Raw genomic sequence first — 13998 nt, forward strand, 5'->3', positions numbered from 1 at the left:
CACCTGAGGTCAGGAGTTCAAGATCAGCCTGGCCATCATGGGGAAACCCTGTCTCTACTAAAAATACAAAAATTAGCTGGCATGATGGTAGGCGCCTATAAACCCAACTACTCCGGAGGCTGAGGTGGAGAACTGCTTGAACCCAAGAGGCAAAGGTTGCAGTGAACCGAGATCATGCCACTGCACTCCAGCCTGGGTGACGGACACAGACTCCATCTCAAATAAATAAATTAATTAAATAACTAAGAAATAACTTTATGTGCTGATATGGAAAGCTCTGGAAAATATCTTAAGTACAATCACAAGATGCAGAACTGCACATATAATTTACTACCATATCTACAGTATTGTATAGTATATCTATAGTTAAATATCTATATTTGTATATTCTTGTCTATTCATTTAAAAATCTCTAGAACTGAAATAAAGAAACAGTAATTATTCATGGGAAAGAGGAAGTGAAAACCATGCAGAAGGGAATAGGTATGGAGAAAGACATTATACTATATATCTTCTTATAATTTAAAATTTGTGAACATATAAATATGTTACCTGTGCAAAAATAAACAAACTGAATTGTTAAAAATCAGCTGAACCTAAAAGTTATTACACAGTAAATCAGGTATTTTTATGCAAAAAGAAGTAGAAAAGGGGCCATTCATCAATCACGGGAGCAGTTAAGTTTCAGAAGACACCAAAGACGCTTCAAAAGCAAGTGTGAAATAACTATTAGAAAACAGGAGTTTATACTGATACCTTCTTCCTGAGAAATCCACAGCAACAAAATACTTTGGAGTGCACATCTGTTTTTTGCAGATTTTCCCCATGACTTTTCTCTACTACTCTTTACCATTCTCTACTTTTCATACTCTTGCATTGATTCCAACAAACTACCCAGAATTAGGGCATTTAAAAAGTTTTTAATCCAAATTTAGCATGCTCATTTGGAAACACCCCTCAATTTTGCAAGAACACTGAGAAAATTATTTCTATAGATAGTTGTCACCTACTTTTGTGGTAGGTAATTAATTAAAAGTTAAATACCCAAGCCAGTCAAATGTAGGCATAGAATTTATTCCACAATTAAAGGTAGGTGGCATCATAGCCTAGGTCAAAGTAAACAAGGAATCAATTTAAAAATATTAATAATGTCACCATTAATCAACAAATTGGTCCTTAATAATCAAAGTAAGAATTAATGTTTACCAATTCTTCTATGCAGTAGGAACAATCCCTGATTTGTGATGATAAAACCCTGCCAACCCCATAAATGCTGATAATTCTGTTGTCATCAGAAGGAAGGAAAGAAGCTATTAGAATCTGTTTACTCTTCAGAGATACAAGTGTCCATAATTTACTCACAGGAATCATTAGCTTTGCAACGCTGTCCATGCTCCAAGATATACCCTTCTTCACAGTGGCACAGGTGATGGCCAGGTCGGCTTTCACACCTCTGGTCACAAATTCCCCATATCTGGCAATCATCAAACTCTGCCATATGGAAAATACACATTTGTAGTCAAGGTTACCAGCATTTCTTGAGCACTCTCTGACAAAAATCCTAGATAAGATGGCCAAGAAAATGGTGTTGCCCATGTCTAAATAAATACCCTCGGAGGTAGGCACAGGTTCTAAGAATTTATAACAGTCATCTTCATTTAAGGAAAAAGAACATTTACATCATTTTAAAAAACCTAAATGAAGGATAATTTTACAGAAAATGCACAACACTTCTTGAATTCATAGCCCTGTGGTATTGCATTTCATTTATTAATGTTAGTTTTTAAATATATAAATTTTAGTATAAATGTTAATACTATGCTTTCCAATATGGTAGCCACCAACCTTCTGTGGCTCTCTAACCGTATCTTTAGATTGACTAATATAAAATAAAATTAATAATTTGCTTTCCTAGTCACTTGCCACACTTCAAGTGCTCAAGAGCCACATATGACCAGTGGTTACTATATTAGAGAGTGAAGATACACATTTACATCATTGCAGAAAGTTCTATTGGACAGCGCTGTTTCTGAATAAAGTAAGACCTGCCTACAGACAGCCCCTCAAGAAGACACAAATCTATGACTGCAACAAAGTATTTGGGAAGGTCTGTTTACCCAGCTGTCTTTCCTCTGATGTCAAAAAATTACAACCAAAATTAAACTGAACTTATTTTTAAGACATCAAAAATTTCTTCTCCTCTACTTATTCATTAACTTATTATTCACTCATTTAATAAGTGTTCATTGAAAGTCCCTTGTATGATAGAGCTCTGTTCATTACCAGAGAAGTCCCAGTTCTACTGTGTAAAAATAGTTCCAATATAATTGACATAAACAATATAATATGGAGGGGAGAACACAACAAAATATTAAAAGAGTCTTTCTTAGACTATAAGGCTTCAGGAGTGTAGAAATCATCTTATCCTTGGTACATCTGACTTTCCAAGTCCATGTCCACGCTCCATCATCCTTTACCCTGCTCTCTTCCCTGGGAGGATGACCTATGTAAACTATAACAATAGGGTTCCCATGCCCTCTGGCTTCAGGAAATTCTCAAATAGATTATAATTTCTGAAACCCTTCAACTCCCAAGTCTAGAATTCTCCAGATTTCTATGATCTGATTACATCTGCAGCAACTGTCAGAGTTGTGAATCAGGTTCAACCATTCCTGCTGGGTGGCCCACTATTCCATGACCCACCAACTAGAAAAGCCCAAGAAGGTTCTTTTTTTTTTTTTGAGAAGGAATATCAGTCTGTCACCCAGGCTGGAGTGCAGTGGCACAATCTCTGCTCACTGCAAGCTCCGCCTCCTGGGTTCAAGCTATCCTTCCACCTCAGCCTCCTGAGTAGCCGAGACTACAGGCATGTGCCACCACGTCCAGCTAATTGTTTTATATTTTTAGTAGAGACAGGGTTTCTCCATGTTTGCCAGGCTGGTCTTGAACTCCTGAGCTCAAGTGATGAGCCCATCTTGGCCTCCCAAAGTGATGGAATTACAGGCGTGAGCCACTGCACCTGGCCCCAAGAAAGTTCTTTTAATGATCCCATTTTCCCTGCAGATGAAACATAACAACATAAGCCAGCATGTCTTTCTTTCTGAGGACTGTGACTAACCAAAGGAAAAAACCCAATCCAATCTGGACATGACCAAGTGAAAGGCCGTGTGAGGGTGTGAAATGCCCTTATTGATGAATCCCTTCTGTGCCTTCACCTCAGCCCTGAGAAAGCTCCACCTAAGGCTTTGCCTTCACAGGAAAAAAAGTATAGGACATTCTCCCTCAAATCCCCAGAATGTCATAACCTCATTTTGAATGCAAGATCCAAGATCCATGAGACTACGTCTAAGGATCTGGAGTCACTCTAAGCAGAAGAAAACCGGTGGAGAATTCATAACTAGGAATTCTCTAGCACAAATGCCCTTTCTATCACCTGCACTATAAGTGGTTTAAAGATTTGAATGAGTGGGCCAGGCACAGTGGCTCAGGCCTGTAATCCCAACACTTTGGGAGGGCAAGGTGGGAGCATCGCTTGAGTCCGAGGGTTTGAGACTAGCCTGGGCAATATAGTGACACTTTATCCCTACTAAAATTTTTTAAAAATTAGCCAGGCATAGAGGTGCGTGCCTGTAGTCCCAGCTACTCAGGAGGTTGAGGTGGGAGGCTGCAGTGAGCCATGATCATGCTACTGCACTCCAGCCTGGGTGATAGTGAGATCTCAAAAAACAGGATTTGAATGAGTGCAGAAAATTACTGTCACTTTTGTGACAATACAATTGTATCCTTGGATCATTACAGAGAAATATGAAGGTTAATTAACATCTATCAGCAGCCAGAGTGAAGACAAGAAAAATAAAAGTCGAACTGAGGGTTTTCATGAGAGTAGAAAAGACAGTGGGAACCACACAAAACACTGAAACACTACTTTACAATCCCCCTCTCACTCCAATATCTTTATCTATTTTTCTTTTCTTTTTATTCTTTGTCTCCTCCCACCAACAAATACTGCTGTGAAAATAATTCAAAAACTCCTTTTTAGCTGAGACCCCCTCAGCCACCCTCTGATCCATCTGGCTGTGTGAAACCCCACCATGCTGAATGACCTCCTTGCCCTCACTCTGCACCACGATGTCATTCTGTCAACAAACAGCATGTCCTGTCAATCAGAAACAATGAGCCCAGTAAACTGCTTTAGCATGCCTCAGAGCTTCCACTGCCAGGTCAAGACTACCAGGGGCAGATGAATGGTAGAAAGACACAAGATTTTGTGTCAGGATTATTCCATGTTATTGTTGATTACCACGCTGGCATTCACTGGAGAGCCATGTGTAAGATAATAAATGTTGCATAGGTTTCCAACACCTGAAGCCTCTGTAATGTGTCAGCCATGCAGAGGGTTATAGCCATACACAGAGTATTTGTTGAAATGAAATGCTTGGGAGAGCAAACCAAAGCAACAATTCCCAAAAAAATTCAGCTCAGCTGAAACAAGTGTAACTGGTTTCCTAATGTCATAGAGTTCTCTATAAAGAAAGAAAAATACAGTTTTCTTTGAAACCGATGTGAAAAAAAAGTTAATTCAGCTTCAAAACTCAGGAGCAAATGACATTCTTGAAGGACAGTGAAGGTCACAGAAAAGGTCTCTGCAGGTGGGAGGGGGCCTCATATTCACAAAGGCCCTCAAATGTAGACTTTTGAGATTATCTCCAAATGAGGTTGTCTGTACTAAAGTCCCAGAAACACACTAGAGGAAATGAAAGAAGATGTCTGTTGTGGACCTTAAAATTAGTACCCCAGTATTAGAACACACTACTTCCACTGTGCAATTAACTGAGTATGTTCTCCAATCCTGAAATGATCTTGTGCATAGCATCATACTGCAATATTCTGCCTTACATTCACTAGTAGATTAAATGCAAAATTTTATAAAACAAGAACCTTGTTAGGACAGTCTTTCACTTTGTAAGGGGCTATAGAAAGTTGAAGTGGCCTGAATCTCTGACATTTAGGAAACCCTAGACATTTGAAAATACAACCCAAGGCTCACCACAGACTTACATGTTGGAAAACAGAGAATGTGCTATCCGGGCTCTAGGGTGAAACAAAAAACTGAGAACAGCTTGCCGGGCATCACAAGACTGAACTAGGGATTCCAAAAGAACAAATCACTTTTCCTGAAAGGACTTCATGGCCTATCAAGTTTCAGCTGTAAGACAGCTCGGCCCCAACTGCTTTTTGGGAGTTGATAAAGGAAAAGGAGAGGAAAGCTGATGTAATACTGAGAATGTGGCTTCTGGTATTTCTATTGGAACTTCTTTTCTAGTAAGAGAAAAGGAAAATGCCTAGAGAACTAAAAGGCTGGGAATGGGATTGGCAGCTGGGTAGCAGTGAAGGGGTGCAGAGGAGCCTGACATTTGCCAAAGACACAGGAGCAACCTCACACCCACAGATGAGCCCCACTCTGAGAAGAAGTGAGGCTGCCCTTCTGCCCAGGGTGCCTGAAACGCAGGCAGGACTCCCAGACTCAGGTCACCACCTAACCAATAAGGGCATTCGTGTGAAAAGTACCTGTAAATTACTTGAATGTATCCCCAACATAATGATAATGATAACAATAAAACACAAAGTGTCCTGCAATCTTATTTAAGGATATTTGCAGATCATAACATTTTATTTATAAAATGTTTTGAAATGAGTAGAAATTTGGGGGCCTTCTGAAATTATTCAGAGTTCACTTAAGTCGCTTGATCTTAAAAGTACCTTGTTGAATAAAGTTACTTAAGAGGAGCAATTAGATGGGCAACTTCGGGATGTTGTCCTGAGATTAAAAACCTACAATTACCCACCATGAACACAAGGAAAAGCTCAACTGGATTGTTTTACTGGATACAAAAATCCAGTTTCTCTTGGCATATGATGAGTAAGTGAGTCCAACGATTATCGTTTTCAATAACACTGAGGAGCAGACTATCTCAGGAATTTCAAGTTTAATTTGCAAACCAGAGTTTATTTTTGGTATCAATACATTTTTCTGTTTGCTAGTACTTCTGCTGAAAACAGAAAAAAGAAAGATTTTTTTCTGGCAATGAGTAGTTATTAAGATCAGCCATATTTGACAAAGTATAATTATGTTGGAAGCCATGAGCTGAGTCTAAAAATGGAATAACTTCATTAAGTTTATCCAAATTTGATATTTTTTACCAAATTATATTAATATTTCAGAAACTGTTTCAGAAGAAATATCTTTCTAGAAGCACTTCTTACACATTTCATGTTTGTTTGTTTGTTTGTGGTTTTTTTGTTTTTTTTTTTATCTTTTAAGACGAGGTTTCATCATGTTGGTCAGGCTGGTTTTGAACTCCTGACCTCAGGTGATCCGCCCGCCTTGGCCTCCAAAGTGCTTGGATTACAGGCTTGAGCCACCATGCCCAGCTCATGTTTGTTTTTATCCCAAAAACCCTAAAGAATACCTCACATTTCTAAGGACTATTGAAACAATATAAATATCCTGGAAAAATTCTGAATCATTTTGGATATCCATAGATGACTACCAGATTTTAGTGAATAGTTTCAATTGCCTTTCAGATGCATTTTCCCAACAGCAGTAAAAACAGTTTTTTTAATCTCTGTGATCACTTCCTTCTAGTATATTTGTTGTTCAGGTATCAAAAATTAGATAGGAGGAAAAAGAGATCAGAGCACCAAAAACTCACAGTCCAAATTCTAAGAAAACAAAAACTGATGATAGCTGGCCATGTCTAACTCTCCCATCATAAGCCCCCATCCTAATCATGGTGAGCTATAAATCTGGCATCAAAATAAAACATCTCCCAATGGGAGAAATCATGTCTGAAGTCAGAGAGGAGAGATGTGAGGAAATAGCTGGTGTACTGGTGTCTAGTTTAACGCCAGCCACCAGCTAGGAGCACCATAATAAAGAATCTGCTCATATTGAATGATAGCCCCAAGACTATGTCACAATCAGTGGAAATAGTAGCCAGCATAGCATGGGCACTGACCCGCAGAAACCTGAGCAGTGACCTGGTGATCCTCTGCTGTGTCAGGTAACAACTCTTTAGTTGTGGGATCCTGGGGACATTCATCTTGGAGAAGATGCCAGGGGAGCAAGGTAGGGGTGCTTGATGGGCTAAAGCAATGTAAGTAGTTTAGTACTCAATAACCAATATTGCTGCACCAATCCTGATGCCAAATACTTGAAAAAACAGAAAAGGACTACCTCCCTCATCAGGTTGTGGATAGGTTCCAGGTAGCTAGTCAACTCGCTCATCACAAAACCACTCTTTTGCCTTGTACACCACACCAAAGCTTCTCAGAGTTAAAATTCCCTATTTGCCAGGTTTTCTGTGAGGTCCAGGTTGTTCTTTGTTATGACAGACCATGACAACTCTCCACAAGTGCAACCTCCTGATGTCAGAGATCAAGGGACGTCTCAGTGTACTGTAATGAAAGACAAGAAGTCCCCACCCCCCATCACTTACCAACACAGGTACGGCTGTCATTGTGGTTAATGGTATAACCTGGGGGACAAAAACACACTCCTCCATATGGTGTCTCATGGCACTGGTACTGGCAGTTCAAGGCAGAACACAGAGTCGTACCTAAATAAAAGAACTTTGTTAAATGAATGGCAACCTCTGGACAAGACTGATTTACCTAACAGCTTCTTTTTTTCTGAGTAACAGCTAAGTAAGGATGTAAGAGATGTACAGAAAAATCTGTCACCCTTCAAAGCTTACTGCAAAACTTTGCAATAAAAAGCTCAACTGAGACAGGAAGATTGCTTGAAGCCAGGAGGTCAAGACCAGCCTGGGTAACATAGCTAGACCTCATCTCCACAAAAAGTTAAAAATAAAAACATTATTAGCCAGGCACAGTGCCTCACACCTGTAATCTCAGCACTTTGGGAGGCCGAGGCAGAAGGATCACTTTAGCTCAGAAGTTTGAGGCTGCAGTAAGCTATAACTACACCACTGTACTCTAGCCTGGTGACAGAACAAGAGCCTGTCTCAAGCAGAAAAAAAAAAGCTCCTTTTTAAAGTTATAACTATGTGCAAGTATAAGTCATTATAAGTCTTATTTATATAAAAAAAAATCAGGTAATGAGTCTGTCTTTGTAGCTACATAGCAAAAAGGGCTAAGAACTCCCAAGTGACTGGAGCAAGAATAAGACCTAAAAATATTAACTGTTGCTAACTTCAAGAGATGGGATTTCAGGTGATCATCTTTTTTTCTTTTGGTTAATTTTTATTTTCCAACTTTTGTACTATGTCTTATTAATTTTTTAAGCTTTTTAAAATGGGCTCCCAAATGAAATAGAGAAAAAAAAATGCCATAGACGTCACTGCATATTTAAATGTTATGTACAATTTTTGTCAGGAAACAAAAAATAACCTTGGGGTTGCAGTTGCACGGGCACTTCCAGGCAACCACAAATTTAGTTAGAGAATATTATTGATGAAATCAGGGTTATAAATGGTATTCCCTTACAGGACAGTCAGTTGTCCACAGAGTTGATGGGTTGACGGTGGGAGGAATATTCAACAGTCACAAAAAAAAGAGAAAAAAAACTCCCTAGTTCCAGTTAGTTTCCTCAGAAATGAATGTGGTCGCACAAGACATAATCGAACAACACTATGTATGCATGGCCAACTCAATTTTGCCATTGTAGAGTAACTCAAAATACATAACCCAGGAACCAGAAGGTTTTTTTTTTTTTTTAGTACAGCCAGACAAGGCCTTTTTCCATAAGTATAAGCCAGGTGATAAAATCTCCAGAACAACTTTAAGGTCAACAAAATTGCCATTGAAATAATCCTCCCTGTGTGTGTGTTGGGGATTGCGGGTAGGGGGGTTGCTAAAAATTGTTAAGCTCCTACCATCAAGAGATGGAGTCTATTTCTTCCATCCACTCTGGGTTTGGCCAAGTGTCTTGCTTTGAACAATAAGACTTGAGTAAACTTGGCATAAGCAGAACCTTCAATGTACTGGAGCCCTAGGGTTTGCTCTTTCAACCTCTGGATCAACAAGGCTAGGCCAGCCTAAGCTTTTCTTACAATATCCTGATGTGTGAGTGAGCTGATATAGGCCAGAGGAACTACCTAGCCAACCCACAAAACTGTGAGAAATAAAACACATTTGTCAATTTAAGTCACTAAGTCTTGGGGTACTTTATCATGCAAACGCCAACTGATATACTCTGTATCTGAAATCTGTTCTAGAAAACAAGTATCTTTATCTGAAAGCTACCCAGGTAAATTTCTATGCTTACCACAGTATTTTCCGGTAGTAGTACTATTTTCATCTTCTCTTCCTGGGCAATCTAAAACCCCATCACAAACTTTATAAATGGAGATGCATCGTCCCGACTCTGGGCAAGACCATTCTCTTGGGGAACATTTATCAACACCGTGAGGACTGCTTTCTGTGGGGGGGGCGGGGGGGAAGAGAGTTACAGGCCACAGGAGAGGTACAGCCAGCTCTTTTTTAATCGGTGGTTAAAAGAGGATGTAGAGCAAGTTGGACAACAGAAATCTATAAATGTTCCACATTTTACAATTAGCTAGTCATTTCTAACTCTACCATGAGTCTTTTACTGAGATTCTAAGGAGAGACATAATGGAATTACTCCACTTTTGCTAGAAGAGGCAGCTCCCAGCCAGATTATAAGAATAAGAAGGCCAGGCACAGTGGCTCAAGCCTGTAATCCCAGCACTTTGGGAGGCCGAGGCGGGTGGATCACCAGGTCAAGAGATCGAGACCATCCTGGTCAACATGGTGAAACCCCGTCTCTACTAAAAATACAAAACATTAGCTGGGCATAGTGGTGCATGCCTGTAATCCTAGCTACTCAGGAGGCTGAGACAGGAGAATTGCCTGAACCCAGGAGGCGGAGGTTGCGGTGAGCCGAGATCGTGCCATTGCACTCCAGCCTGGGTAATGAGCGAAACTCCGTCTCAAAAAAAAAAAAAAAAAAAAAAAAAAAAGAATAAGAAGCAGATACAGGCCTCAATTATCAACAAGATGCAGTTATTTAAATCCTGAATTCTAGAACTAGGGCCATCAAGGTAGCTCCAGAATTACTGAGTTTGTGATTGGGCTTTTTGATTTGTTTTGCTTATTTAGTGAAATGTCAATAGTATAAGAAAAGCCATAACCCAAATGTAGAAAAACCACTTTCTGGAACATAAAAATATAAAACCAAGTTTTATGTTCCCAGAACAAGCATTTCCCTTATCACACCTGGGATTGGAATGGTGCCGGTGACTTGCTTTAGGGTGTGGGTGTTAGTAACTGCTAAATTGTTGGAGGTACTGCTGATGATATCAACAACATAAAAGGGTGAGTATCACCGGCAATTTTCTTCTCACAGAATCTTTAAGCACCTCCCTGGATAGTAGCTTCTCCTACACTTACCAATCCCCAGCTTCACCCAACATGTTCCCAAGATGACCTCTCTTTCACCCCTGAATGTCAGTGATTCATTTGGCAATCAGAATTTACAAAACCAAAATAAAAAAAAACAAGCTGAACTGTTACCAGGGTTCAAAGCCATTTTTAAAGATTGTAAGGTCAAAGACAAATGACAATTTTCACTATTTTCTCTCCTTCCTCAGCCTATTAGTTTTGTATAGGTAAATCTATTTAAAACAGGCAGTCTTAAAGGGGGGAAGTCAGACTGGGATATAGAAGAGGGAGAGAACGTCCTACTTATTTTGGCTTAAAGATAGAAAGAAGAGGATTATAATTTCATCTCTATTTGAGTTCTGAGTCTTCTTAGGAAAAGTTAACAAAGTTACCTTCTTCTTCCCCCCACCCCGACTAAGCCCCTAAACAACCCCTTCAACTCCAGCCAATCCTGAGGCTTGCTTCTCACACAAAATTTGTAAAAAGGAAAGGAGAAAAACCAAGTGCTGGAAAACACTTTAAGGAAATGCTCCTCAGTAGGAATCTCTTCCCTCCTTACCACATCCATCTTCATCTCCATTATCTTTACAGTCATCTTCACCATCACAAACCCAGTTTTGATAAATGCATCGGCCATTGGGGCAAGTGAACTGGTAACCACGGCAGGTCGGATAGTCTGGAACAAAGCAACAGCTGCACTCCAAAGACACCAATTATCCGGAGAAACTCAAAGTGCTCTCCTCTCACTGCCTAAGCAGAACCCCTAGAAACTGAAACTTTGTCTCAGTTGAATCCCTGAAGTATCTTGACAAAAAATGTTAAAAGCAGGAAAAAGAGAGAGAGAGAGAAAGAAGAAGATAACAACAGATTTGGGTTCAGGAAATGAACTCAGGTGCTGGTTTCTGGTTTTCAAGATTAAAAACTAGGTCAGCCTTGGCAACATGGGAAGACCTCATCTCTACCAAAAATACAAAAATAAAAATAGCCAAGCATGGTGGTACATGTCTGTAGTCCCACCTACTCTGGAAGCTGGGGTGGGAGGATGGCATAAGCCCGGAGTGGGAGGCAGAGGTTGCAGTGAGCGGAGATTGCACAACTGCACTCCAGCCTGGGTGACAGAGTGAGACCCTGTCTCAAAAAAAAAAAAAAAAAGTCATTAAAAACAAGATGGTTTGCAATATGTTGGCACAGAACAGAGAATGCAGACAAACATGCTGCAGACATGACAGTGTCCAGCGTTCTCATACTTTACCATGAGCTCTGTAATTGCTAATCTAGGACCAAATGATTCTCAGTCAACCATTCCATGATGTCACATTCACTTTAATTCTCTGTCACTTAAAAAAGCCCAGGTTCCAGAAGGGAAGTCAAGCATGGCTCATAGAAAATTAGGATGATATCAAAAATATTTAACAACACCCTAAGGCATGGATATCAACCAATCAAAAAATGTGTGGAGGGAAATCATGCATTTTAGTAAATAAATCACCACCAAAAGCTTCCAACTTACTGGAATTAGTAAAACTCTCTCACGGAGTCTTCTAACTTTACTCATTCCAAAAAAAGTAAGTGGAGAGGAGGCAGTAATAAGAGAGGTCATTTGCATTGCGGGCAACAGCATGGACGTAAAAGCAAGGTCAGAGTGAAGAAGTGGAGGCAAGAAAACCACCTATACCACACTGAAACTTTCAGGCTGGGCACGCTGGCTCACACCTATAATACCAGCATTTTGGGAGGCCAAGGCGGGTGGATCACTTGAGGTCAGGAGTTCAAGATCAGCCTGGCCAACTTGGTGGAAACCACATCTCTACTAAAAACACAAAATTAGCCAGACATGGTGGTGCATGCCTGTGATCCCAGCTACTAGGGAGACTGAGGCAGGAAAACTGCCTGAACCCCAGAGTTTGCAGTAAGCTGAGACTGCACCACTGTACTGCACCCTGGGCAACAAAGCAAAACTCCGTCTCCAAAAAAAAAAAAAAAGAAACTTTCCTGAACCTCCAACTTTAATGCAGTAGGAATTCTGAGGTAAAGAGGAGAGTTAGAGCCACTCCTAGGGAACTGCCTTTCCCTTAAAAGCCCTTCTCTCACTCGACTATCAAGGTTATCACACCTATTCCTATTCCTGAGGTATGGGTCATTTGAGAATCCAGTGATACAATATATCCTGTACCCCTGGAGCCTGAGGAAGGAAGGCAAACTGCCCACCATCAGATTCCATCTGCCATCAAACATACTGACTCTTTTCCTTGAAGAAAGGAAAAGAGGGGATTGGTGGAGGGGATACATTGGTGGAGGGAATAAAATAAAACACTCCCGACAACATGACCCAGCATAAAGAAATCACCGTACTGCAAGCACGTTCATCACTGCCATCTTGGCAATCACTGTCATGGTCACAGACGTAAGTGCGAGGGATACACTCTCCACTGCCACATGAAAACTCATTGTGAAAGCATATCTCAGCTGCAACAGAAAGTTAAGAAGGGAAAGAAAAGAGAATTTAACTCCATTGTAGCCATTTAATCTCACAGGAAGATCATCCCCAGTTTAAAAAGAGATTCTTATTAAGAAGTGGTGTGCTGATAAATGTTTAAGAACCAGTTCTCCAGGAACAAAAGACCCTGGTTTGTAGTGTTTGCTGATTTTGAGTGTGTAAATACTCCTACCAACAGCTGACTTCAAACTACCAACATGAATTCACTGAACGTGAACTTGGGAAGAGATGCACATAGTTGGCTCTCTCAAGTCACTCTAAACCAGCTTCAGCATATCTTGTCCACAATACTTACTGCAGTTGAGTTCATCCGAGTAGTCCCTGCAATCAACTTTGGAATCACACTTCTGGCTGTTGTTATAGCAGGCTCCATTGTCACAAGTAAGTTGCTCACATGTTGGGTATTCTATTGTTAAAAAAAAAAAAAGAAAGAAGAAGAAGGAGAAGGAGAAAGAGAGAGAGAAAGAAAGAAATGAAATGAAAACAGCAAACAAACCTCAAATTTCCTTCAGCAAATATTTATTGAGTGATTACTATATGCAAGTCACTAAATGTTGGGCATATACTGATACACAAAAGAAATATGGTCCCTGGCTTCATGGAGAGTATGGCTGGATGGGGAGACAGACATTGATGAAATAAGAAACAAATGGTAAATTACAAACTGGGATAAGTGCTAATATGGAAAGTACAGAGGACTGTGAGACTGCATAGCAGAGGGATTTGGGGGCCCAGAAAAGTCTCCCCTAAAGAAGTGACTTTTGAGCTAAAAGATGAAGAATGAGAAAGAATTTAACTTTAGTTCAAAATGGAATACTCTTTTACATAATACAAACAACATCCCATGAAACTAAAGTACCACCATACAAGCTTGGAGAAAAGACAGGCCATTTCTTCCACTGGAGGGTTGGAGAAAGAAAGCAGGCCTAGAGTTCAGGAGCCCTGGCAACCCAGAGGTACCACTCAGCAGCTATTTTCTGTGACTCAAGCTTCATGTCCTCTCTATGTTGCTACTTCCCTATCCGCATATTTGGATCAGGTACTGCACAGGTTAGAGGGGCCTGAAAAGACCATGT

The 13998-nt window shown here is 40.2% G+C and overlaps 1 protein-coding gene across 1 annotated transcript in view; it reads right to left on the bottom strand.

The window, feature by feature from the left end:
- The window catches only part of LRP2 (LDL receptor related protein 2), a 224482-nt gene that overhangs the window by 147149 nt on the left and 63335 nt on the right, over window positions 1-13998 (bottom strand). The window contains exons 5-10 of the mRNA XM_064373346.1: window positions 13218-13328; window positions 12778-12891; window positions 10985-11101; window positions 9290-9442; window positions 7500-7619; window positions 1363-1491 (exon numbers count right to left, since the gene is read on the bottom strand). Of these exons, the coding sequence (XP_064229416.1) occupies window positions 1363-1491; window positions 7500-7619; window positions 9290-9442; window positions 10985-11101; window positions 12778-12891; window positions 13218-13328 (744 nt within the window). The remainder of the gene's footprint in view (window positions 1-1362; window positions 1492-7499; window positions 7620-9289; window positions 9443-10984; window positions 11102-12777; window positions 12892-13217; window positions 13329-13998) is intronic.

This window comes from Aotus nancymaae, unplaced genomic scaffold (genome assembly GCF_030222135.1).
Source record: "Aotus nancymaae isolate 86718 unplaced genomic scaffold, 86718_ANA_hifiasm-v0.15.2.pri h1tg000008l, whole genome shotgun sequence".
NCBI classification, from domain to species: domain Eukaryota; kingdom Metazoa; phylum Chordata; class Mammalia; order Primates; family Aotidae; genus Aotus; species Aotus nancymaae.